General features: G+C 40.8%; 1 protein-coding gene across 1 annotated transcript in view; it reads right to left on the bottom strand.

Annotated features, from left to right (window-relative positions):
- ARHGEF28 (Rho guanine nucleotide exchange factor 28) overlaps positions 1-27,496 on the bottom strand; it is a 59,544-nt gene that overhangs the window by 15,071 nt on the left and 16,977 nt on the right. Inside the window, 23 exon segments of the mRNA XM_026866647.1 lie at positions 87-110; positions 112-372; positions 3,150-3,617; positions 5,370-5,417; positions 5,501-5,539; positions 9,320-9,405; positions 10,119-10,250; positions 12,834-13,016; positions 14,262-14,353; positions 15,045-15,223; positions 16,816-16,892; positions 17,853-18,107; positions 18,995-19,112; positions 19,475-19,597; positions 20,504-20,754; positions 21,204-21,344; positions 22,171-22,289; positions 22,395-22,542; positions 23,079-23,130; positions 24,625-24,680; positions 25,057-25,189; positions 26,560-26,683; positions 27,228-27,267. Of these exon segments, the coding sequence (XP_026722448.1) occupies positions 87-110; positions 112-372; positions 3,150-3,617; positions 5,370-5,417; positions 5,501-5,539; positions 9,320-9,405; positions 10,119-10,250; positions 12,834-13,016; positions 14,262-14,353; positions 15,045-15,223; positions 16,816-16,892; positions 17,853-18,107; positions 18,995-19,112; positions 19,475-19,597; positions 20,504-20,754; positions 21,204-21,344; positions 22,171-22,289; positions 22,395-22,542; positions 23,079-23,130; positions 24,625-24,680; positions 25,057-25,189; positions 26,560-26,683; positions 27,228-27,267 (3,149 nt within the window).

Raw genomic sequence — 27,496 nt, 5'->3', positions numbered from 1 at the left:
TTTCTAGGACTATTCATTCTGAGAGGTGGCAAACTGCCAGTACTACTTGTTAATTAAATAAAGTGTTAATTATCATTATTAAAGGCATCTTTGTTGGTTTTGCAGGAAAAAAGACATCTGCTGGTAAGGACCAGTGGATATCCACAGTGCACTCAATGTTGGCTGACAAGAAGTGTCCATTTCGAGGTCGACCTGATTTTCACTAGTCTTTGCCATATCAGAATTTGAGATGTTCAGCCCATACACACCAACCTCATAAATGAGAGAAGACTCTGATCTGTTGAGACTGCTTAGAGACATACACACTACAGCTTCATTTAAGCAGAATGTATTTTTGCCACATAAACCGTCTGATTGATTATGTCCCATTATCTGTAGAAGGGGGAAAAAAACAACCAACAAAACCCAACAACTTAACAGCATTTTCACCTTTGTCCAGCAGCAGAATAATAGAATATCTCGAGCTGGAAGCAACCCATCAGGATCATCAATTCCAACTCCCTGCTCCTCACATGACTACGTAAAACTAAACCATATGACTAAGAACATTGTCCCAAGGAATTCTTACACCAGGATACATAAAATGAACTGCCAGACAGAATGGGGATTTGTAGCAAACAGTCACCTAATCTTCCAAAAGTTAACCTCAAAACATATTAAATGGGATGTGAGTTCAGGGACAAACAGCAGTAAACTAGCACATTTTGCCTTAGCTCCCCTCAAAACACAGGAAAATTCGGACATAATTGTGAAATAGCAAATAACAAAGGGCTGCTACTTAGGAGTCACTGAGTTCTGCTGACTCCTTTCAGGGGGTTAATATTTTGCCCTATGGCTCAATGAGGTACCATTTCACATTTGTAAAACTGTGTACACTGCAATCTAAAAGTAACACTGTACCTCCCATAGACGTAATCATAGAGAATAGGACTGCAGCAGCCAAATCGAGGATGGCAAACAGCATTCAGCAAGCAGCCATGGCTCCCAGGGCAATGCAAATCCTGCAAAGACTTCCTGCCTGCAGGTATTTATCAAGGCTGAGCTCACAAAAAAGCAGGAGTAGCAGTGTGAGTTACTGCAATGTTTGGCCATCCAAAACTAGCTAGGTTCTGTATAATGGCAAAACCACTGGGCTGGGAATACTGGCTGACTGGCAACCACTGAGCCACCTCTGCTGCTGCAAGAAAATGGAAATGATTCCAAGTCCTGGAATGCATCCAAAGTCATGTAGTTTACTTGAAATAAAAATACACATTAAATATTAGGAACTACTATTCTTTGACACTCAGCATTTTATTATTTTGCCTCAATCTGTGTGCAGTCCTGGTCATCCCTGCATCAGACCGTTGTCCCTCAACTTCCTCTCCTGTAAAGATTTCAGAAGTCCCATCCATTAAAGCTGATGTGTAAGTTCAGTTTTGGTTTTATCATCCACTTCTTAAGCACTGCCAAACAAGTCAAAATTGTACCACAAGCTATAATAGTAAGTACCACCTTCATCCTTTGGGCTGGGCAAGCATATATGGATAAGTCATGTTCACAAAAGCTGGATAAAAAGGAGGAGGTCAGAGGCCAATCCTTCACCCTCTCATACAGGCACAGGCTTAGACGCCAAATGGTCACTGCCCATTATGGGTCAGTTGGCAGCTGAAAAACTAGGGAGGTGACAGCCTGAAGAAAGGCCCTACAGATTTTCTTGTGAAAATGAAAACCTGGGGGAAAGACGGCTCTGTGGGTCAGGGAGTTTTCAATATATGCAAAAGCCAGGAAAAATGTTTTGATTGTCAGGTGCTTTAGAGAACAGTAATGGAAGTTGAGACCATACCCACCAAGGCAGGGACTAGAAGCCAGATCCCACCTGGCAGGTGAGCACCCAGACAGTTGAGTTCAGAGTCGGCCTCTATCTTTTACTCCCAACAAAAACTTATTTTTAGTATTTAATGCTTAAGCAGCTTCAGAGCTACTTTAAATTGCATTCCCTAATAATGACCATCTCCAACAAATTATACTGTCAGGGATGGAGCTGCACACCAATCTCTTCCCCTAAGGGGCTGCTTGTTTCAGGGAAGTGGGACAGCAGGGCCTAACACATGAGGTTCACGGGAACCTGGTGTTTCCCACTCCCAGAGTAACCGCTTTCCCTCGCTGGAGACTGCTGTTGTCCAGGAACAAGGACAGTAGCCAAAGACTTCACTAAAAGCTTTGTACGCCTCAAACATTACAATAATTCAACTTTCCTACAAAAGGCAGGAGACACAATGTGTCTTGCAAACACAGCAGCAAAGCAGAATAAAATACAGATTTTCACAATTTCCATCTCCTCAATTTAATACCCATCAGTTAAGTTTGGCTTCTGTAGGCCACCCAGCTTAAAATCCCAGAACGGTTGAGATTGGAAGGGGCCTCTGAAGGGTGTATGGTTCAATCCCTCTCTTCAAGCAGGGCCACCCAGACCATATCGAGACACCTTCTCAGTATCTCCAGTGATGAAGACTCCACAACCTCCCTGGCTAACCTGTGCCAGTGCTTGGTCCCCCTCACAACAAAAAAGTGTTTCCTGATGTTCAAAGGGAACCTCCTGTTTTTCTGTTCATGCCCATGGTCTCTGGGCACTAATAAGAACCACCATGAGCCTTTTATTCTACAGGCTGAACAGTCTCAGCCATTCCCCATAAGAGAGATGTCCCAGTCCCTCAAACATCTTTGTGGCCCTTCACTGGACACCCATCCCCATCTTTCAACCCCCCACACCATAGATCTATGTCTCTCTCATACTGGGGAGGCAGAACTGGATAGAGTACTCCAGATCACCTCCCTTGACCTACTAGCAATACTTTGCCTAATGCAGCCCCGGAGACCACTAGCCTTCTTTGTGGCCAGGGCACATTGTTGGCCTTTTCTGCAAATCTGCTTTACATCTGGTTGGTCACCAGCATATATTGATGCATACAGCAGCAGGACTCTGCACTTCCCCTGGTTAAACTTCACGAGGTTCAAACAAAGCCCTTGGATATGCCTGAACCTCAGCTTACTATATGCTCACTCATTACACTAACACCCAACAAAACCCAGATGTACTAGTCTATTCATCAAGGAATGTATTTCTAGGTCTGCAGTCAGGGATATAATTACAGCAAGGAACCACATACCTCGTAGCTCCCTGAGGATGAAAACAGGCTGCTTTGATGACAGTGCTTCCAGTGCCAGAGGAGCTGCTTCTGCATTTTCACACTGGCTCTTTCTCTCTCCACCTTTTTCTGGCCCTCTTGGAGTCTCTCCAGGCTCTGATGGTACTCCTGCAGCTGCACAACCAGTTCCTGTTGGCTCCTCTCCAGCAGCTTCTCCTGGTACCTGCACTCCCTCTCCCGCTGCCCCAGCCAGCTCTCCTTCGCCTCCAGCTCCCGCTGCCGTTCGTCACACTCATGCAGCCACTGATGCTGCTCTTGCTGAAACTGCTGCTTTAGTTTGTGTATGTTGGCCAGCTCTGCCTTTTGTTTTTCCAGATTCTGGTGTTTTTCTTGTTCTGGAAGGAGGTTTAGCCAAAAACCGGTCTTCTCATTCTCCTGAAGGAGTAACCTATTGAGCTCTCTGTGGCTGTCCTGGATAGCTAGTGCTGCCTAGACACCACAACAAAATCAAGATACAAATGTTTAAATATTAGTATTAATTCATTTCTGTATTTTTACACAGAAGCGTTAAGTAAAAATGCTTCAACCTCCCATAATATCAGCAGTTCATGCTTTTTGGGTGGTTATTTCTCATGCAAGTAGACAAAATTCTGTGTTCATGCCTTTACCAAGAGGTTTCTAAAAGCATGCAACCATTTCAAGCACTTTTGACTGGCTTCTGGTTTACACGTAGTATTATAACATATGTTTATGTTACAGCTGTGCATATGTACTTCAGTTACTACTGGAGTCCTCTTCTGTCAGAGGATGTTAAGACACAGAGGAAAAATGAGTTTTCATGGTTAAAGAGGGCATTAAGGTGCTGGAAATGCTACACTCAACAATGTATTCCCAACATAGATGTGGCTTATACAAATAAAACTGTACGGTTTCCAACCCTAAGGCTCTCCTTGCTAACCTGCAACAGTACAGTCCTACTAACATCAGTCTTACAGGCACCTGCCAATGCAGCCATGTCATCAGGACCGTACTGCTACAGGCCCCTGACCAAGGGATCTGGTGGCAGCAGAAATCGGCAGTATAATAATGATTTCAGCTTTATTTTACAACTAAGAGTGCTATATTCCATCATTCACAAGGATGTTGTGACATTGTTTGCATTAAAGATTATGACATCCTCCAATAACACAAAAAATACAGCTGGGATTAAGAAAGAAAAGCAAGAAAGCCTTAGATCTGCTGAGGCACTTATTGCACAGTCTGCCTTCAAGAGCAGACATGGGAACCTAGTTTGGCAGACATTCCCAGAGAATTCCTGCAGCCCTGTTACCCCATGCCCTCCACCACAGGAGTTTCTAACTTTATGCAAGGTTAAGTTCCCACTTCTTGGATCTTACTCCAGTATTGGGTGAGCTCCAGTGATTTGTAAACAGGGCAAGGACAGGAGCATCTACTTGTTTACCTGCACCTATACTGCCAATTCACGGTCTTAACAATGAAGGAATGCTTGGGCCTTACTTTACTGCCCCTCTGGTGTTAATCTATCTGGTTTTTAATTTTTTAAAAATTTTACCTGAATTAGAGCCTTTTATTTTGCTTTTGCATTGCTTTAATCCACTTAACGTTTAGGACCAAGGTTTCCAGGATTATTATGAAATATGCTATTAATAAAAATTCAACATACTCAAATCAAATATTTTAAAATAGAACTATAAAACTACATCTAAAGAAGAAAAAACAAGTTAAAACATTCCAACTTAGCATGAAAGATGCAAAACCTTCAGACTAAGACCCTGCAAAATATACACAACAATTAATTGAGATTGAAATATCTAAAACGGGTTGAGTTTGCTACCTAAGTGGCAGAGGCACTGTTTATTAGTAACAAAGAGAATATTCTAGACAAAATACAAACATTTTTCAATATTTTGAACTATAATTTCTGGAATTTGTACATGAAATTACATTAGTTCAGTTAAAGCCATGATTTTAATTTCCCCCCAGAGTTTTGAACTTTACATACATCCTTTTTTGGGTGCACTGCTCCCCAAGCAAGCAAGAATTTTTCAGTTTTTATAAAGAAACCTGCCACTGATGTAGAATAAAAATATTTTATATGACAACTTATGCAACAGCCAGTAGAGATAAGTATCCACTGATATAATGTCTAAATGCAGGGCAACATGAAAACAAACCTTAAGTTATTAAGACTAATTACAATGTTAGCAGTGGAGTAGTCACCTGTATGCTGTACAAGAGGCAGGTTAAATTCTGGATTGCTTGTACAATCTAGAAAACAAAAGAGAAAGATTTTCAAAGGTTTGACCATCGTTAACTAAATAGTTACTACATTCTGTCTTAAATAAACTCACGTCTGTCCCAGTAGATCCTGGGAAACTCATACTTCCTCCCTAAAATAAACCCATGTTGTTTAAAAAGTAGTTTTTAACTTTAAAATTGTATCATCTAGGTGATTAAAAAACAACCCAACAACCAACTAGTGGAGACATTCATATTGCTAAACTATGCAGTGCTGAGTCAAACCTTCTTGTGGGTATTTGAAAAAAAACAGAAGCAGTAACCTATGAAGACTAATAATTCATCAACACTGGAGTTTCCATGGGAATCACTATAGATTCTAAGCACAACTGTATAAACAAAAATATTTCATCCACAATTTTAATCCTCTTGTGACTAATGCTGCACAGAAAAGACATTTCCATTAATTTCTTGTTTACTTGACAGTTTTGAAATACAGAAACCAGACTTCTGTATATACAGCACACTGGGTTTAAATTAGTTATAGTAGGATGAAACAGCACAAGACTCTTCAAAAATAGAGATGTTAATGTAGAAAGCAGCTAGCAGAAGTCACATTACGGATTACAGCAAATGCCTTAGAGGTACTGTGAGGCACTGAGCAAAAGCTGCGTGCTCACTATACTCTACAAAATGCACTGTGGTTACGATTGTCCACTGCAGCAAAGCTCAGCCACTTCACACTTTTCACCCTGCCCCCATTTCCTAAGAAGCTTTCTAAATTTATGGGGTGATGCAACCCATAAGCCCTTCATCACGAAGAACAGCTCCTCTGAAAAAGATAAGGTTTCTTCTCAGTGGAGAAATAAAACATCTCTTCTGAGACTTCCTGCATGATTTTTTTTTTTTTCAGAGGAGCAAAGGAGGGTTTGGGGAATATTTGCTCTCTCTCTGATTCTGCTAAATTCTCTACTGAGACTCATTTCCAACACAGAGAGCAAAGCAGCTGCTCAATTTATCTGTGATAACTGAAAATGAAGATAAAAACCCCCAGGCCCCAGTATAGAGTTCAGTGCAGACAAGCTAGGGAAAAAAGGAGCACCAGCTGCAGCACTTCCTCTACTCCTCTTCCTCCCTCTCTCATTTTCTCCCTTCAGTATTTCCCTCCCTTGTCTCTCCACATCTTCACCTCCTCCTCCACTTCTCACCGCACCCATGGGCTACATAACTGCTCACCTCTGCTGTAAGAAGCAGAGGACTTTGCAGGATCTTTGTCTCTGTGCAGTACAAGGACTGACACAAGGGAGCTCCGCTTTCCCTTTGCTGGGTGGCCAAGATGAGTAGTGGGCAAGGAGAAAGAGCAGAGTCAAAATGGACAGAAGAGAATGAGATGCTGTCAGGATGAGAAAGAGTGAGTGTACAAAGGAGAGCCCACATGCTGAACGTGAGTGGGGATTCCTTCAGTTTTTGAAGCCCTTTTTAGTTCAAAAAAGGAGGTATACAGGGGTACTGAAGGACTGGCTGGCTTTGGTATGGCCAAGGGGTAACAAGTGGCCAGCCCAAGTACCTCTGGTCTCCTCACTGCAGCACCACCTGAGCACTAGGGGATGAGCCCAAGGCAGGTTTAGTTTGACAGCAGCATTGCAGCTGCACCTCTCCAGCTTCAGCACAAGCCCTGGAAGTCCAGCTTGGTCTGAAGCAATATATTCAACTACTTAACCTGTCGTGCAGGGTGCTTCCACCTCCCTGGCAGCCCTCCCTACCGGCTTGGTTCAGAGCAATGAGCAGCGGAGATGAGGATGGTCAGATCCCAGCACACTGCCTCAGACAAGCCCCCGGAGATGTGATTACAAGGCAGGAACTGGGGCGGATGAGATGGGGACCACCTCTCACAGCTGCCCACTTGGGACTTCACATCTTGCACAGACAACGGTCTTGTTTCTGATGGTTGGTCAGCATCTAACCCCCGAGCTGGAGGTTTCTGCACCGGCTCATCACCTCTTGGTTTCGCAGACTAGCCAGCCTGAGCCCGGTGCTGCCACCCCACAAACCCATGACTGCACACCCAGCGACTGAAGGCAGGCAGGAGAACACCCTCCACCCTTGAAAGCACTTGCCTTGCCTGTTTTGTTTGCTCATTCTGCCACCTCCTGGTAAACCTGATTCTGACATAGTAAAATGTGACGACTCTTGCCCAAATAATAGCCCAGACCAGAACAGTAACTTAGGGTGGAATAGTTTGCTGCAGATCCCTTTAGTCCAGCTGCAGCTCAAAGCAGGGCTAGTTTCAAAATTAGATGAGGTTGCTCAGGGCCTTCCCCAGTCAACTCTGGGATAGCATGAGGGATAATGGCTTTAAACTGAAAGAAGGTAGATTTAGTTTACAGTTAAGGAATAAATTCTTTACTATGAGGGTGGTGAGGCACTGGCACAGGTTGCCCAGAGAAGCTGTGGCTGCCCCCTCCCTGGCAGTGTTCAAGGCCAGGTTGGACGGGGCTCTGAGCAACCTGGGCTAGTGGAAGGTGTCCCTGCTCATGACAGGGGGGTTGGAACTACATGATCTTTAAGGCCCCTTCCAACCCAAACCATTCTGTGATTCTGTGGAGACCCTACAACCTCTCAGGACAACCTGTTCCTGCTTGATTTCCCTAATTTTCTTTCCTTATATACAGTCAGAATTTCCCTTGCTGTAACTTCTAATTTGGGATGTTCATCCTTTTGCTGTGCACCTCTGAGAAAAGCCTGGTTCTATCTTCTCTATAACCCCAATGGCAATGTTTTCATGTGAAGCTACCGGAACTTTTAATGGGCTAAATCTGAGCCCCTCTATCCTCCATTAGGTTGTTTTATTTCTCCTCACCTAGTTTCTGTGTTCCCTCACTTGGACTTTTGTTTTCATCCTATTTTTTCTACACACACTCTTCATCCTACACCCTTCTAACACAGCAGTCTGGTAAGTAGGATGACCTAGAGCTGAACATGAGGCAAGTTTATAGGAAGATTAGTGCATTAGCAAAAGTCTTCCAGAAATAGCTAGGAAAAAACTCCAAGGTTTCAGGCACACAAGTGCTCTTTCAGATCTGATGCAAAGACAGTATGTTAACATTAAGTATCTCTTTTTCTAAAGCAAACTTTGCTTTCCATTTCAAGTCATGTATCTTCTCTTCTTCTCTCTCCCTTTTATCCCTTTTGTGGTCCTGCTTCTCCATCTAAGAACTCCACAATTACAGTTCACTTTATTTCCACATAGTAATTCATACTGCTCTTACTCTAACACTCTGCTGCTATATAAAATTTGCCATTCCTAATTTTGCCCAGGACTGACTTTTGATTCTGCTTTTTCCCCAGATTTGCTTATGAGTTACAGGACTTTGAAAAATGGACAGTTTCTCTTCTATTCTCTAATGCTCCATTTTGTTTTAATTCATAATTCTGAAGCAAGCTGGTGTAAGACAATCCATCCTATTTTTTATGCTTGTTCTCAGGATGAAGTTCTTCCAGTGCATAAGTCTTTCTTGCATTAGCTGAGGTGTCTGTCATTGCAGGAGACTTTCATCATCCTGTGAATAGGAGGAGGGAGTAGATGGGATACTATTGTCAGATCCATAGAGATGGATGTATTGAATGATGACAGCAGAGAACCAGGCTCCTAAGTGGCCCATGCAAGTGGTACAGAAACAATGGCTGTTATTACAATCCAGCAATCTGTAAACCTGGCAGGAAAATTGTTCTGCATTTGGATTGTTTATGACTGCCTTTTAAAAATTCATTATTAATTGCAGTGACTGCTATTAAATTGAATTATCTGGATTTGGGTGAATTGTGCCTATTCCATGCTTTGTGTGTTGGAACAGTCTTTAGATACCCCATAAAAATTTGGACAGTGCCCAGGGTGGTACGTGCAACACAAGAAGAAAAATCAGTTACAATACCTTATCTTCTAGACTGGCATGTACTGATGCCTTTTCAACACTGAGATCAACTTCAGATGATTCTTCAACTTCTTTTATTTCTGCGTCTAACAAATAAAGCCCCAATAAAATGCAAGAGAAAGGTATCAAAGCATATTCTGACTAAAGAAACAAAGGACTCACTATTTTTACACTTCCTCACAGGATCCTGAAAATAGAGATTTACATAATTTGGAGATATATAATGGATTCTAGGCTGGGAAAAAAAAAAAAAAATTGGAAGCCAGGATGGCACAGGTGGGAAAATCCAGTTTTCCTACTGTAAAAATTAGTGTTTCACTTACAAAAGGTTGGAGGTACGTATAGCCGTATCACTAAAAATGCTCTGCAGCAATGTTTTTTACAGGACTTTATTTGCGTTTTGTTGCAAGAAATCCATGATACCTTTTATAGCTGAAATTATTGGAATGTCAGTCCTGGTTTTCAGGCCTTCTGATAAAAACAGGCTGACTTGGAAAATGTATGGATTTTCTGTGGAGCTGGGCAACAGTGATGAGAAAGTGTATGGAGATACACAAATCTGATTCAATATTGCTGAATGAAGGCATATGCTACAAAAAAGATGTAGTGGATGCAAACTATCCATTTACTTCAGTGAAGTTATATGACAGTTTACACTATCTGAGTAGTTGCCCAAAGACAACTTTTGTTACATTATTTTCTATTGATTCTGCCATAGACTGAGAAAGCTTTCAAAAAAACAGCCCAGAATCAATTATTTTAGCACTCTGAATATGTAAAAGCATGAAATTCTACTCACCACTAGGAACAGGTTTCAAGATTTCATTGGCACTAAATCTGTCCTTCACACTTAGTTCCTCAATACCTTCCTCTGGTGACCTGTCTGTTTCACTCACTTGTGATGTCATTACAGCAATATGTAGACTTTCAACTAGAGAAGAAAACATGCAGAATTACAGAGGCCCCTTAAATAGCTCCTGAATACATAAATCTGTGATGTCAAATCATAGAATAATATAGGTTGGAAGGGACTTTGAGAGGTCATCTAGTCCAACACCTATTCAAAGCTGATCAAACTAAATTGGGTTGCTCAGAGCTTTGCACAGACAAGCTTTTAACATCTTCAAAGACTGAGACTTCACAGCATCTCTGGGCAACCTGTTCCAGTTTTTGGCCACCCTCATGGTATATAATTTTTCCTTTCATTTAATTGGAATTGCCTGTGATCCAGCTTGCACCTATTGCCTCTTGTCCTATTAATATGTGTCTCTGCAAAAAATCTGGCTTCTCTGTAACCTCCTATTAAGTCAGCTGAGGACAGCAATAAGATCCCACCAGGCCTTCTTCTCTCAAGGCTGAACAGACGAGCTACCTCATCCTCTTCAGATGTCATGTGCTCCAGCCCCCTAGTCATGTTGGTGACCTTCACTGGATTTTCTCCAGTTTGTCAATGTCTCTCATGCCCAGGGAAGTCCAGCACTGGTCACAGCACTCCAGATAGGACTCACTAGGAGTAAGCAGAGGAAGGATCACCTCCCTCAACCTGCTGGCACCACTTCTAATGCAGCAGCCTGGGAGGCAGTTGGTCTTCTTTGCCACAAGGGCACATTGCTACCTCATGGTCAATCTGCTGTCAGGTTGGATTCCCAGGTCCACTTCTGCAAAGCTATTTTCGATCTAGTCAGCTTGTACCAACACATGGGATTACTCCATCTCAGATACAGGATCTTGCATTTGTCTCTGTCAAATATCTAGGGGTTTCCTTCCCAATCTATAGAGGTCTCTCCAGCACACTGATCACCCCACCTCATTTGGTGACAGACATGAATTTGCAAGGACTGTACATAATCCCTTGGTTAAATTCATTAATAACAGCACTGGTCTTAGGATCCATCCCTAAGGGAATCCCCTAATAACACGTTGCCAGCTGGACATCCAGCAGTCCAGCCACTGCAGTTCGCATCTCACCAATTGAACTGTAAGGATACTACAGACAATGCAGACAGTGTTGAAGGCCTTGCAGATGTCAAGGTAAACAACATGTACCACTCCCCTCTCATCATAAAACCTGTCAGGCTGGTCAGACACAATTTGCCCTTGATGAATCTGTGTTGGCTGTTCCCAGTCACTTTCTTGTCTCCCATGTTCTTGGAAATGGTTTCCAGGAGGATTTGCTTTATCATCATCTCAGAGATGGCAGTGAAGCTGACTACTTCTTAGTTTCCTATGTATTTCTTCTTCAAGAGGTGATCCTTGTGATCCTTGCCTTCAAGTCATCAGGAACCTCTCCTGATCACTGTGACCTTTTAAAGATTATGGAAAGCAGTCTCACAATGACATTGGTCAGCTCCCTGAGCAGCCTTGTATTTATTCCATCTCATCTCATGGATTTCTGTATATCCAATCTGCTTAAACACTCCTCCTCTACTGTGAGACTTTATTCCTACAGACTCTGCTATTAGCTCAGGGACTTAGTATTTCTGTTTTGGAAAATAATCCCCATGAATTGCCTACAGTATAAGCAATTGTAAGTTCCTTACAGTGTGCTGAAGAGTTCTGAAATCCAAGACATCATCAAAACCAACATTAATATGAGAGAAAGTGAAAATTAAAAGTGGGCAGAATAAGGTGTGTAAGTATAGGCTGCAATTTTAGCTAAAATGACATTTACCATTTCATCACTTACATATTCCCTACTCAAGTTTTATCAATTTTGTCAATAAAATGCCCTCTGACTTCCTAATGATGATGGAGACCAATCTTCACTGCTTTATTGGTTGAAATGTGTTTCTTAGCCCACAGATGTCAGTTTAGGTGATGCTAAAATCTTGTAGTCCTTCTCAAAGAGCATATGGCCTATACTGGATATGGCTTAGTTTACCAGGATTCTTTTCATCTGAGTTTAGCAGGAGTTAGCTGAACTTCCAGCTAGGCATGGTATCCACAAATGCCATTCCCTTCCTTCCTTCCTTCAGAGGACTGCACTGTAGGTAGCACAAGACTATCATCTCTCTGTTAGATAGTATGCAAAAAAAACATGGCTCCTACAGCAGTTCTGGCAGGTGTGTCTTAGCAGATTTGCCAAAATCATGTGCAGTTTTGTCTGTATATGACCCTACATGATTCTGATCTGTCATCAAATCAGCGAGGGTAGGTGAAGGTCAGTGATCAGATGTAGTATCACACTGCATCCTGTGATCGGCTTCACAGACCTCTACTGCAAAGAGGACAGCTAAGGAAACAATCCTCAGGTGCAATCTAACACCTTGTCCCTGCCCGCTTACATATGATGCTAAGCACTAAACATATGCCTTATCTTACAGTCTGACAGGTATCATCTCATGCATCTGACGAGTATGAACTTGAGAGACTTCAATGCCCTTTGCTCAGTTTTGACTGCCAGTTCTTGAGACTTGATAGAATGACAGCACAAGGCAACACAGCTGTACTTTGTTACCTTGAATTATCTGCCCATGTGAAGAGCCACCAGTCCTCTCTTCCCATGAAAACTTACCTTCTCTGAGTGCTGCTGCCACCAGTGAAGCAGCCTGTGGAGTTTCTCCAGAATTGGGTTTGATAAGGAGGTAAGGTTCTACATGAACACCTTCAAACCCGCTCACACCTCCCAGTTCTGCATAGATACGCAACTTCTCTTCCAAATAACTACAGATCTGATGGTCCTGGTTATTCAGTGATTCTGCCAAACAAAATTGAATGTTATATTAATGGTTTTTATTCTGCAGGCAAAGTACGTTCCCCTATCACCCTTCTAATCCTTACATCACATATACATGACTAACACAAGCTAGGCCGTTTTTAAGTGGCCAGGAACCAAATTCATCCCATAGTCTATCCTACTGAAAGGTGGCACAGACCCTGGCAGAAGGCCAAATGAGTGAAGGCCCTAACCTGATGAGATGGCCTTCGCTGCACTCTGGGGCCCTCTGCTGTTACCCATGAAATGATCAATGTTGTAAAAGCACTTGACTCAGGCAGTCAGAAGATGTGCTGATTCAGTGCCTCAATGTCAAAGAACATCTACTCTCAGCAGAGAATGCCCTGTGGCTCTCTACAGGAAGGACACTGGTCAAATTTCTCTCCTCACAGAAGTATAAAGACGTGGAAGTTAGATGTAGGGGAACCAAGAAAACAGATTTTATCCCTATCAGCTACATTTTCAGATAAAAATAATAGCAGTGAAGGATGAAATACCATAAGCAAGCACAAAGCCACACAATTACTGAATGTTTGAGATATTTCCACAAACAAGAAACTGCCTGGCCCTGATGTTAATCTGGGAAATTCAGTGTTCTGAAAGCATTAATTGTTCTTCTTTTTTACCAATGGTAACGTAGAAAAAAAATAAACTGTTGTCCTGGTTCAGCCAGGATAAAGTTCTCCCAAGCAGAGAGAGAGGGGGAAGGGATCTCCAGCCGGGTTATTCATACCATGCTGGCGTCAGGTCCAGGGGCAGAAACTTTTCCTTCCTCTTTGGCGGGTTCGGGAGGGAATTTTGCTTTCCGTAAACCAGCTAGCGGTATTTCTCTTTATATCGTTTGTCTTGTTCACTGTTATTGCTGTTTATTGTTGTTACCATTGATACTGTTGTTGTTCAGATTGTTCTATCACTCTGTTGTATTAAGTTTCTTGTTATTTTAGCCGGGGTCTGTGTCTAACTTCCAGCCCGACCAGCGCAGGTGGGGGAGGGGCAATGGCAACGTGCTCTCTCATCCCGGCAAGGCTCAAAACTTGCACAAGTGTTTGTAAGGAAAATGGTTCTTTTTCAATAAACTCACATCATACCATCATCCCACCAGTCTTCTCCACTGTGACTCTGCCTATCGAGCCACTCTGAACCCACCAGCCAGTATATGCACATGATTCACTCATCCTGAACTCTCAGGATGCAGGAGCTTTCAGGCTGACAGAAAAGGTACCGCACCTTGACATTTCTGAATTCTGGATGCTTTGGCCTCAGCAATATGTCTGTCCTCATCAGATTCATTCATTTTTCCTTCTTCTTCCTGTGGACAACTTCACAGACAAAAGACAAACAAAGGTGGATAAAGCAAAATCTGCACATCGTATATTCATCTTAAGTACAGTGTTGCTTTCATAATAAATAGAACTCATCAGCACCAACTTTTGGTACAAACCAGAAGCACACCATTTGTCTGTTTCTTTAAAAGGCAGTAAGGACATAAATCTGAGGGATCTGAAAGAATGAAGGACTCCTTTTAATTCTGTCAGTGCTGCACCATGCAACAAATGGGTGGCTAGCCCTCAAGCTGGTTTGCTGTGCCAAGCATAAACTTGGACCCCATGAAGAGCAGTGCTTTCCCTGCCAATCTTAAGGAGCTCACATGAAGATAACAGGCATGATTGGGGATTTCCCCAAAATGGTTGTATGGACACCTGCAGGACTCTGGAAAGCATCCAGTGCCAAAAGGAAAGGTAAAGCAAAGCTTACGGTGGCTGGTAAGGACATCTAATGGGGAGCAGGGAGGCTCTGCTGATTCAGTGAGAAACCAGAAGTAACATGGGAAGTTTTGCAGAAGTGACAGTGAGGTTCTGGGGTCTGTGAATCCTGAACTCAGAGGAAAATCCAACCTCACAGGATGAATCCAGTGCAAAGCAGAACAGAGAGCACTCTGCCATGAATATCCAACTAACCTCCCATCTGCTTTGGGCTGCCAGGATGAAAAACAAAAGCTTTTTCCTCTACCTTTCCACTGCATCTTGAATATGCCTCATCCAGTTGTTACGTTCTTCTTTGGAGTTGGTATGAACCTCATACATTTCAGGCCCTGCAGATGATGTGCTGATCAGAAACATCCCCCTTTCTTCATTGGCTACTTCTCTTACTATGAGCTTCTGAAGGGAGATAACAGAAGGCTTCCGATCCTGGGGGAAACAGTCACAGCACATGAAAATAATAAATGACTCTCTTATAAAACATCCCACTTTAAAAAGAGCACGATTTTCAATTAATTGAACTAATTCTAGTCCTGGTATAGTCAGACTACATATGTTCTCACCAGGTGTAAGAAGCTGCAAATTTGGAGTATTCAGACATCTTTTTAAACTTTAAATTTTAAAAAATACATTCTAAGATTGAGTGCATCCTCATCAAGTTTGCTGGTGACACCAAGCTGCATGGTATGGTGGGAAGGGATGTGCCATCCAGAGGGACCTTGACAGGCTTGAGATGGGCCCATGCAAATCTCATGAAGTTCAACAAGGCCAAGTGCAAGGTCCTGCACATGGGTCAGGGCAACCCTTGGTATCAATACAGGCTGGGGGATGAAGGAATTGAGAGCAGCCTGTGGAGAAGGACTTGAGGAAGTACTGCTGGATGAAAAACTGGACATGAGCCAGCAATGTGCACTTGCAGCCCAGAAAGCCAACCGTATCCTGTGCTGCATCAAGAGAAGTGTGTCCAGCAGGTCGAGGGAAGTGATTCTCCCCCTCTACTCCACTGTCATGAGACCCCACCTGGAGTACTGTGTTCAGCTCTGGGGCACTCAACATAAGACGGACGTGGACCTGCTCAAGTGGGTCCAGAGGAGACCACAAAGAAGATCAGGGGGCTGGAGCACCTCCCCTGTGAGGACAGGCTGAGAGAGTTGGGGTGGTTCAACCTGGGGAAGAGAAGGCTCTGGGGAGACCTTACAGTGGCCTTCCAGTACTTCAAATGGGCCTACAGGAAAGATGAGGAGGGACTCTTTATCAGGGAGTGTAGTGATAGGATCAGGGGTAATGGTTTTAAACTGAAAGAGGGTAAATTTAAATTAGATGTAAGGAAGAAATTCTTTCCTGTGAGGCTGGTGAGACACTGGAACAGGTTGCCCAGAGAATTTGTGGCTGCCCCCTCCCTGAAAGTGTTCAAGGTTGAATGGGGCTTTGAGCAACCTGCTCTAGTGGAAGGTGTCCCTGCCCATGGCAGGGAGTGTTAAGGTTCTTTTCAACTCAAATTGTTCTATGATTCTATGATTTATAAACAAGTAAAGCACTGGTATGTGCTAAAAAGTAAATCCCAGAAGCTCAGTGATACTGAGGCACAGTATTCATATAATGTTTATATTTAAATAGTTTAGGAACTTCTCTCCATGACCTTTCATACATTTTATGTGTGCATTTGAAGTTAAAATTGTTTGGGTTGGTTTTGGGTTGTTTTTTTTTTTTTGAACCAGAAGTTAACATTTCTTTTAGATAATTGAAGAACCTACTCTACTTCCTGCCTTCATAATCAGATAAGGCATGGCACTAAACATATCATTCTGTTATTTCCATCCTTCTTCCTAAAAAAATGCTTTAATTTTGAAAATAAACAATTTTCCATATACTGGCATATTACTGTTCTGAATACACCACCAGCATTTTAGAAAAAACAAACAAGAAAACATGTGGAAATAACCTAGAAAAGGACCGAATTTTCGAGATATATACAAATAAAAGAACAATGTGTAAATTCAAACATCTGATAATATACTTACAACAGCTGCAAAGATGTATTTTTGATCCTTTTCTTGTAAGAACAGTAGTACATCAGTTAAAAGCAGAGCTAAGGTGTCTTAAAATGAGAAAAGGAAAATAATGGTTTTTATTACATTTATTAATGTTTTTATTTTATTAATGTTGTTATTACAGTTATAGTTCATTTCCTCTTTTATCTTTAAAAAGGGAGAAGCCCTGATCAATAAATATCTCACAGAATCCTACAGTAAACTATACAAGTAATATCTAGATTAGCCTATGATCTGCATGAAGTAACTGCACTTTGTATCTCCCAGGAAAGATCACACTTTCAGCTATCTACCCTCCTGCAGCACTGTGCTGGAGCACTGGCCCAGTGGAAGAAGAAATCCTCACTCCAATGTCAGTAAAGCTTCTCCAGGCCGCTCACAGGCAACCTGACAAACACTATCCCACATATATTTTGTTTTGCCTATGCTGCAACATATACTCACAGCACAGTATTACACTGGTAAAAGTATTTTCAGAATAACAATGAGTAGATAGCTCTATAAAGTTGTTCAGCAAATATTAGTAAACCTCCATGTGATTAACACCAAAAATCAAATTCTGGGCTTGAATGTAAAAATCCTGCTCCAGTCAAATGGAGGAGGCTTCGGATTTTCTTTTCTACTGCAAATGTCCCAGCATCACTGAAGAACAGAATATGATTTTTCATGCATTATTTTCAATGGTCAGTACTGTGAACAATATAAACACCCAAGCCAAGACTACATTATGGGATGAAACGGCACATTAATGAACTGGAAGAAATGCAACCAATGGCTTTGTACATGAACTTGTCTTCTTACCCGGATATGCAGTGAATTACCCACAAATCATGGCAGTTTCTGGAACTACTCTTCTAGCAATTAGCAGCATATTCTCCATACCATTACCTCATAAACTGGTGTTTGCAATACAGCATAATAAAGTGTTTTCATTCTTAAATCCAAACCAACTTCATACGTTATTTGCAAATAAAGTGCTAAAGAACTTAACTCCTCAGATGGAATACCTTTGAAACGACCAGTTGCTGTCTTCCAATACACTAAACCTTCATGAAGAAGTACTATTTCTTTCTTCATCAAGTCTTGCTTCCTAAAAACATGGCCATTTTTCAGCTTTGTATATGTTTTGTTTTCCGTTCTACTGAGAATTTCCAACAGCTTTTGCTTTTTCTCATATTCATTCACTTTCAAATCTACTGCTGCAATCATGTCCTTAATTAGACAAAGAGCTTTGCATAAGTTTTTATGTTCTTCTGTTCCTTCTGTATAAAAAAAAAAAAAAAAAAAAAAAAAAAAAAATAGTCAGCACATCAAAGAAAAGATATAATTCCTTACTTACTGGGAACAATCAACATGATGCAAAGCTTAAATTGATAAATATGTCATTTTAAGTTGAACCCGACAATTGATCTACTAGAAATATTAGAGGCATCTACCTTTGTTTGACTTGCCTATTAAAAGATGACATGTACCTCAGATATATTCATTAGTCAAAAAAACACAATGAATAGTTTCTGATATATTTATGAGCTGTAAGCATTTAAAAAATTTACTGCCTAAGTAAATCATATAGTATATTACTATTCTGGCTAAGTAAAAAAATCTCTTGAAACAGGATTGCAAGCACAAAGAGTTTGCATTTGGATATGCAGCTTTCCACAACACTCATTTATTGCCCATTGGAAGAGAAAATACCTGTATGTTATTCATATCTCTAAAATGGTCTACAAAATTCCAGATATCCTTCAAGTTTTGGTTGGAAAACTGGAGAGAAATTTACAAAACATTTGACTAGCCCTACTTACAAGAGATTACACCAGAATTAATTTCAAATAAGATACAGATGCATGCCCAAATTGGGAAAAGATCTTGACTAGAGGATGTGAACTAAAACAAGTATGCTTTTCTGGACTTCTACTGCTTACACACCTGGAATACTAGAAATCTTCACAGCACTGTCTTGACAAAAGTTACATACAACAGACACGCTGCTTAGGTGACATTTGCCCAAACAGTAGATACATACATTGCCCTGGTTCTCTACAAAGCAGTGAATTTCATCTTTTGTTATAGAGCAGCAATGCATATTCCTTGCATTAGAAACACGCTAGGATTCCAGACATGAAGCAACACTTTAGCTTTTATTCACCTTTTGAGTACTGCAATATCCTTTCAACCAGAACAGGGTATTTGGTGATTCGCTGGGTGACAAGCAAAATGCACTCGGGGATTCCTCGGCGTCGTGCCAACAGGTTACTATTTCTCAGCTGCACAGACACAAATATATACCTTAAGTAGTAAATGCACATTAAACCACCAATTGACTAATAAGAAATATGATCTAAATGCATTAGAATAAGCTAAAACAAAATGCTGGGTTATCTGAACCATCCCCAAGGAACAGTTTCTGCCCTGAGGATTGAGGTGTACTGTAACAAGAACATGTGTAATACAGACTGGATGCCAAAGTTTTCTAAAATTTGAAAGAAAAATGTAATTTATCAGCTCACAGGTTGAGGAGGAAAAAAACTTCACTATTTTTATTAGCTATTTAAAGTGAGTTACTGAATTTCAATCCTAAACCTAAGTAAAAGTTGTCCATAGCAATCACATTTCAATGTAAACTTACTTTAATAAAATTCTGGAACTTCTTGTTTTGTTGCAATTCTTTGAAGAGATTAACAGCTGCTTTTTGATGGCTGCAAAACTCTCCATATATTCTCTTCATTTTAGATGCATTTTTCTCTGAAAACTGAAGAAATTAATGTGAATTGTGGTCAACAGTGCACCTAACAGGAAAGTGTATACCTTTAATTAATTAATTAATGTATTTTGTACAAATATGGAACTTTTAAGCTACTTGTTTCTCAAGTTTTTTGAATTTCACTACCAGGGCCTGTCACTGTGGAATGAAAACAGGCTAGCTGTTTTTAGGAGCAAGAAGAGGAATGTAGACTGGAGAAAGTAAAAGCAACCTCTGCTACAGTCTTGCCATAACAGCTAGAACAATTATAACAGTGTTTTCTTCACCTCTTTGCAAACACAATCTCTTTGAGGCTTATTTGCATTTGTCTGATCTTCACACCACTTCTAGACAAGGTAATGGTTCAGCTTCTTTATTTCAGTGGAGTGAAAACTGACTGATTGAAGGTAAAAAGATTGCAAAGAACTGAAATGTGACCAGAAAGCAGTTAGTCTGCTGTTCTGTGGCCACCATAAACACACTGCGACCACCCCTTCTCTAGTGAGAAACAACTTGAGATGCACCATGCCAGATCACTACGAGAAGTGACCAGGTATTTTTTTCCATTATCAGTCAATTCTTTATCCCTCTGCTCAACTGTTAAAAAAGTGAATCCATTGCTTCCATCTTTCACAGTCCATGGTATCATGGCAGCAGCCTTCTACTGTGAACAGAACCAAGTTCATCACTTTCCTCATCACTTGTACCATATAGGTAGAAGTTCATCCAAAGTTCATCATGGTTACCTGTCTGTAATGATTTTCTCTCACTGCTGTTTCACCCTGCGATAATCTGGAGGGGACAGTCTTTGAATTTTGAGACAACCATAGCCCTCTTCTTGCCCACAGAAGTTTTAAAAGTCAATAAACTGGGAACCTTGACTACCTAAAGGATTAACAGATCTGATGTCTCTACCTGCTGCACAAGAATGTCTCCAATTCTGCTTATGACAAAGTTATGTTCACTCCCCGCCTCACATGATTCCTGCCGTCTCTCCTTCATTCTGCAGAAGAATTGCCTATGGATCTCCAGCAGCTCATCTAAGCAGGGGAATATTCTGTCCACTGTGCTGTGGTCCAGCTGCAGTTCTTCCTTCATCCCCTTCCTGAATATTTCAGACATAATGAACAGGGTATGGATGTGATGCACTTCTGTTTGCATCAGCTCTGCAGTATAAAAGAAAACAGCATAGTATAGTAACATGAACATTTTTCACAGCTTCTAAGATACACTTTAGCAACATTCAAATATATAATCATAATAATTTTTCCTGTGTGACCCTCAAACCTTATAGATTATGTCAGTAGGAAGACCTAATTTATCTGGCTCTCTCAACTGGACCCCACTGAACAAGCTGGGATTGCAACTGCTTGAACTGGGGATTGAATGAGGAAGTCCCTTCCAACCTCAGCCATTCTGTGAATGTCTCTGATACTCACTACTCTCCATTTCCTTAGGTCTAGGACACATTTAATTTGCGACAAAAATGTTCTTTGAGAGTTGTTATTATTCTGAGTTGAAGCATTCATTCTTCTGGGCATAAAATGTACAGGTTCCCTCTTTATTTTCTATGCCAAATTGTTTTTAAACCTACACAAATCTTTGAAGTACTGACCGAAAATTACATCCTGCCTCTTGACAACATCCTTTTCTTGCTTGCTACAGAATATTGGATCCACAGCAAGACTCCAGGACTCTGCCTCAAACTCTTGTACATCTGTGCGGAGATCAGTCCACTGAGACAAATCCACATCATCTATGACAAAATGTATACCTCATTAACACCAGGCACATGAACAGTCAGAGAAGTCCCTTTGCACATGCAGAACCATTCATATAGTAAGGGGAATGCGTCACAGAATTCTAGACAAGGCTTCTGCAAACACTGGCAGTGATGTTTCGAAAGAGACACTTTCTAGATGTCAATATCATCACCAAAGTGGTGAAATGCAAATGGGGAGGAGGGGAGGAGAATTTTTAAAAACCACCACCCTTCTTTTCTCAGGTTAAACCCTTTTTATGCTTCTTCACTTGAAGAAACTTTTTAATATTTAAAATTCAACATTTTCAAAAGTAGATGTCCAGTGAGAGATATCTGCATCATCCTTTGTAATGCCCTTCAGCTTTGAAATTCAGTCTCACACCTAGCTACACAAAAAGCCTATTTTATTCACTTCACAGTGATATGTGGCCATTTTAGGAGGGCAGTTCACAAGTGAGAGGTAAGGTTTTGGGGCTACTCAGGAAATACAAGTGATATAGGTTTACATTTTGCAATGTACACTGTCAATGGGGATGATTAGATGAGTGCAGAAGAAAAGTATATTGCTGTACTGGTAATATTGTACAAAAATATTCTAAAAGTTATCACAGAGTTTGTTACAAGGAAGAAAGGAAAAGTTGTATTTTAAGATTAGTGTGTCTGACTGTAACATTTTAATGAAGGACACAATTGTAATTATCAAAAATAGGTACTCTTGTTTTAGTAGATGCAGTAGCTTCCTATAGCAATTAAGGAGTTTTTCTATTTTGCAGTTTCCAATACAGGTTATAAAATGCAACATCTGTGCAATACTTCTCACCTTCCACCATAAAAGGATCCATTGAAGCAAAGGTCCCTACTCCTTGTAACATCTCTTCAGACTGTGACTTGCAACTCCCGCTGCTATTCTCAGAGCCTTGCTCAGAAAATGGAGTAGGTCTACAGCAGGGGAATAAAACCCCAAAACAATTATTTAATTATTTCATTTTTTCTAGTAATGCTAAATAATGTATTTAGCATAGTCCCCCGGTAGCTTCCCTTTACCTTTCAAAACTGGCACTGGAGACACTTTTGAACAACAAGTGGGACTGCTGTAAGGCTTCCCTACTTCCAGCAGCCAGTCCAATAGGCATAGAGGAAGAAGGATGCACTGGGAAGAGCACTGTTTGAGAGACATTTCCAGGCAGGGAATCTGTGAGGCAAAGCACAAGACAGTATTTTGACAATGTAGAGTATGTCATCACCAGCACACTTATGAGAAATGCTATCTGGTGTTCATATTGACCTACTATTAACCTAGAGTGGGTATCAAGAGTGTCCACTTGCCATGGTACAAGACTGTGATGATCTCCCATGGCATATAAAGATAAGCCTATATGTAAAGTAGAAGAGCTCTGGTGTGGATATTAAGAAAAAAATAAAGTCAAATCATACACATTCTAACATTGCAACCTGAAGACGAGACCCAAATATTTGTACATATGGTAAATGACACAGTCAAAAGCACAAGACAGAACTAACTACTAGTGATTTTCATTCTCACTGGGAAAAAAAAAAAAAAAGTAAATCTCTCACTCATTTTATTTAAAAAATCCTACTCGTATTAGACACACACTTTATTGAAATGAAAAACAGAAACGCACAAAAGATGCAGGAAAGTTTGTGTTGTCAATCCCATGATTTTTAATCAAGCACTTAGAAGTGCTATGTTTACACCTCCTAACTTACTTGTTACACCAGCCTGGGGTTTGTTTTTATTATGATACTTCTCCTTGGATTTCTGAAAAAAAAAAAAAAAATTTACGAAATGGTAATGAAATCATAGCTGATAACACACTGAATAGTCAAGTCAGTAACTCACTTCCATATATTAACACACAAAAGGGCTTCAAGAAAGTGGTCCTATAGTCCTAATTTCTACCAATACATAATAAATCCAAGTTTATGGGATATTGGTAAATAACTATATTCAAAGTAGAATGATATTATTTGTACTACAATACCAAACTGAATCTGCTTATTCTAAACCAAGTCACTGTGTTGCAACATTCTTCTTTAAATGAATACTGCCTGTGAAAGATGCAAGAAAATAGTTCACATTCACAACTTTATACTCAAATACACTTGAAGCATTTGTGGCAGGGTACTAGTAGAGCAAGCCTGGGTATCAGAGGAAGAATCAATCTCCATCCCAAAGTGGACTTTTGCAATACCTTTTGCTACTGTTGTGCTTAGGCATGTATTTCACTTGAGGTGGGTCAGTGAACATTTTCTGCACCTCATTCTTGTTGAGATGAGTGGGAGGTGGTTGGGGCTCTTGCTTCCTGTTGACAAATAACCCACCAGCCCCAGTGATTAAAACCTGCCAGTTCAGCTGTCCTAATGCCTTAAAGTTGCCCAGAAATTTGTACAATGATGTGACAGCTATAACCAAAATAAATAAAACCACCTGATTTATGTCCAGTTTAAAGCCTGTTTATGCTGAAGGAGTCTGTACAGAAACATGTTCTCCCCGCAAGCTGCCATGATGCATAAGCCAGCTACTTACTATACATCAGAAAGACTAATTTGAAAAATGACCTATATCACTGTGGCATACTTCTTTGCAAGTCCCACTTTATTCCATGAGGACAGAAGACTTACACATCTGGTTTTGAAAACTGTCTGTCATCATAATGTCACTATGCATAGATTCCTATTTAAAAGGAGGCAGTATCCATCTGCTCTAGTGCTGATTTTGCCCTGTCTGCAGTGACAGCTGAACACTGGGAGCAACTGCCTAGGCAGGTTGTGGAGTCCTCCTCCAGAGATTTTCCAGAACAGGTCAGACAAACATCTGCCCAAACTGTTACCCGGAAGTGAGACTGCCTGAGAGTGATATAGACTAGGTTGCCTCCCAAAGTCCCTTCCATCTCTTCTTTCCATTATTCCAGACATACAGGATCCCCACTTCTACACAAGAGGCTATCTGTGGTGTTGAGCTTTTCTTTTTAACCCTTTTTGCATCCCTACAGGCACACAATTTGAGCTTGCAATTCTTAAAAAATAGAAATATCTTTTTCAACTCATTTATTACTCTCTTCTAAAAACTGTTATTTAAGAACAGTTCTTGCTCTGTTGCTCATGTTAAGACATTTTGACACCCTTTCAGACCTTTGCATACAGAGACTGGGTCTGGGCAGTCTGTGTGTACTTTCTTTTTTGTTCATAATGTTTCCAGACCCCTTGGAAAGTATATATGCTCTAGTAAGAACAGTGCAGTATAGGAGGTTACCTTGGTGCACACAGGAGCACACTCCCTGCAGCTCTTATGAAGAATCACGTTGCAATCTGAAAGAGAAGGCATGTTTCAAAGCCTGACACCTAACAGGGTCTCCAGCCTACAGAAAACGGTACTCTGAGGCTTCACTTTTTTTCCTCCTCCAGGTCCACTTACTAAAGTAGCCCTGAGGATGCTTTGACGTTACAAGCCCCTGGCTATGAGGAAGTTTCTGAGTAAAGTACAGCTAGGAGATGGCCATGGTTCCTTCTGAAACTGTCATCTGCCATACCTCCTCTCTCTCCCTTGCCAACCTCATGTCATTACAAAAAGGAGGCACACCCAAGTCTAGGCAAAGTTTCTTTTTGAAACAAAACACTGAATCAGGATCTCAAAGCAGGATTTGGAACACTGTAGGTTCACATGTGAAAGCCATCAACTACTTACGAGAGCACTGCAGTGACTCCTTTCCCAGGAGGGCCTTTTCACAGGCCATACATGGGATAACTCCTGAGAAAGTCCCATTTGTAAAATTGTGTCTGTTCAATTTCTCTTTATCTTTGGTATCTTTATTTTTTGTCTTCATCCCCAACACCAGAGGCAGGAAAAAAGAAAAAAAAAGGGGGACATCAGAAAAGAAGATAAAGCGATTCAATCTTAAAAGCACTAAAACTTTCCCTTGCAAGAGGAAATTATTCTAAAGCATTTATTCCCTGTCCTGAAAGACTTGTAACAGTATACTGTATTATTACATCCAACATTGCTGAATTCCTAAAATGATGCAGTCATTGCTTTCACCAGCAATTAAGCCAGGATTCATTACCATGAAAGACTGGCAGAAATGCATTTATAAAGATGCAAAAAGGCCATAAAATAAAAATTTAAGACATGTTATTGACTCGCTGCACACACAAACAAATATCAATGCCTACAACTCCCTGAGGCATTCAAGCAAACTCATGCCTCTGTATTTAAAGCTGCAGTTATATAAATTAAGACAACTTGTCTTTAGATCTTAGAAGACATTAGAAATAACCTATTTTTATTTATTTATTTTATTTATTTAATAAATTCTACCTATTTTCACAGTACTCCCATGGATACGAGTATACATTTCTCCAAGCATCCCTGGTAGTTATACTTTAGGAGATCGCACAGACAGAGGCTAACATATGGCTGCCGGACCAGACATACATGTTCAATCTGTTCTGCCACTCGTGAAGATTGTGTCTCAGTCAACCATCTTCACATCTGTGTACAATAGGATATCCTGGGGCACAGGACGGAGCACTAGAAAGCCTGCAAAACAGCTGAAAAGTCAGCTGGAAAGATCCTGTAGGCCAAATCCATCTTTCAAGCTGCTAATTGATGCTATTAATCTATATTTCAGATGTCTCAAAACTAAACCACGGGTAGGTTCTAATCTACCTTCCATGGTATGCATGTTTGACTGTGCAGGCCACAAATCTTCAACTTTCGAACCCTAAGCAGTGCTTACTCATGCAAGAGGTCCATTAACTTCAAATAAGGCAAACTCAACAGGTTATGTGCCAGTGTAGAAGTTAGAGACTCAGTCATTGAGAATAACTGCAAGAACAGGTCCATATTTCTTAGTTATATTTAACAAAGAAAATTCTTTTTTAAAGGCAATTTATGCATTTAAACTTTGGTTAAATCATCAAATGAGATTATTAATAACATGAAAAAGTCAAGGGAAATACTTGATATTGCTCAGCTAAGGCTACTGTTTAAAATGAAAGCTAGTTTTTAATATGAAGGCCATTTCAGGGTATCCTGCATAAGTTTTAGAATTAAAGATAAAAGTTCCTTCCTATTATTTATGTGGTTTAGTAATAAAAATCAACTTACTGTTAGATAAAAATTTAGATTCTTATAACTACAGCGACATAATTATACATAATAATAATATAGACATAAATCCCAAATTACCTTGCACTTATTCCGTGTGCTGGTCATTCTGTTCATCAGAAAGCTGAAAGTCCGACTCATTTTACATTTTTCAGAGTTATTTTTTGAGAGTACAATATATTTATACCAGTCCTCCTTCTGAATCCTAAAACAGAGATCAGTGAAAAAACCTCATTCCAGTGGTAACAGCCCCTTAAAACAGAGCAGAATCTGGATGAAGCTTGTTTCACCTAATATGTACAATTAGGCGTTTTATTATGGATTTAGTTGATGTTATTAAAAAGACTGCAATCCCTCTTCATTAAAGGGAGTAATGCTAGCCCATGGAGTGCTCTGAATGTCCAGTGTCTTACAAGCTCGCCTAGATCATGGTTGGTGTCAAAAGCTTCCTTCCTTTCATTAGGGTGGTTTGGATATTCCTACAGTGGATAGGACCCAATCCCTACCATACATGTCCCACAGTGGCGTACAGCAAATCCCCGCCGCAGGACGTGCGCAGTGAGAACAGCACTAAGAGCAGGTCTGAGCTCAGCACAGGGTTTAAGTGTGGGCTTACAGATCTCCTGGAGTGCTCCCCTAACTCGCTGCTACAATCCCTGTTGCGAGGGGTGCCAAGGCCTCTTCCCTGCTCTGCTCCCTAGATGGCATTCTTGCCCAGAACTGCTCCCAGCGGCAACAAGAACCCATACCTTTTCTCTCGGGATTGCTCTGGCAGACTGTATGCTCGTTCTGCAAGACATAAACAGTTATCGGGCACTCAGATTGAAAGGTCATCAGGTTTATTTGAAACACATGACCTCCACCAGGCCAAAAGCTTGTCATTAAGGACTTGCGATGTCATTTGAAAATTAGGAAAGCAAAAACATATATACATTAGAAGCGGCTTTTCCTAGGGTAAGACCACTGCCTACTAAATTTAGTTTAGTTGACAGAATCTGCCAGATTTGAGAAGGATATC

The sequence above is a fragment of the Athene cunicularia genome (genome assembly GCF_003259725.1).
Source record: "Athene cunicularia isolate RWA chromosome Z unlocalized genomic scaffold, athCun1 chrZ_part3, whole genome shotgun sequence".
NCBI lineage: Eukaryota > Metazoa > Chordata > Aves > Strigiformes > Strigidae > Athene > Athene cunicularia.
This window is presented reverse-complemented; position numbering and strand designations above follow the sequence as displayed.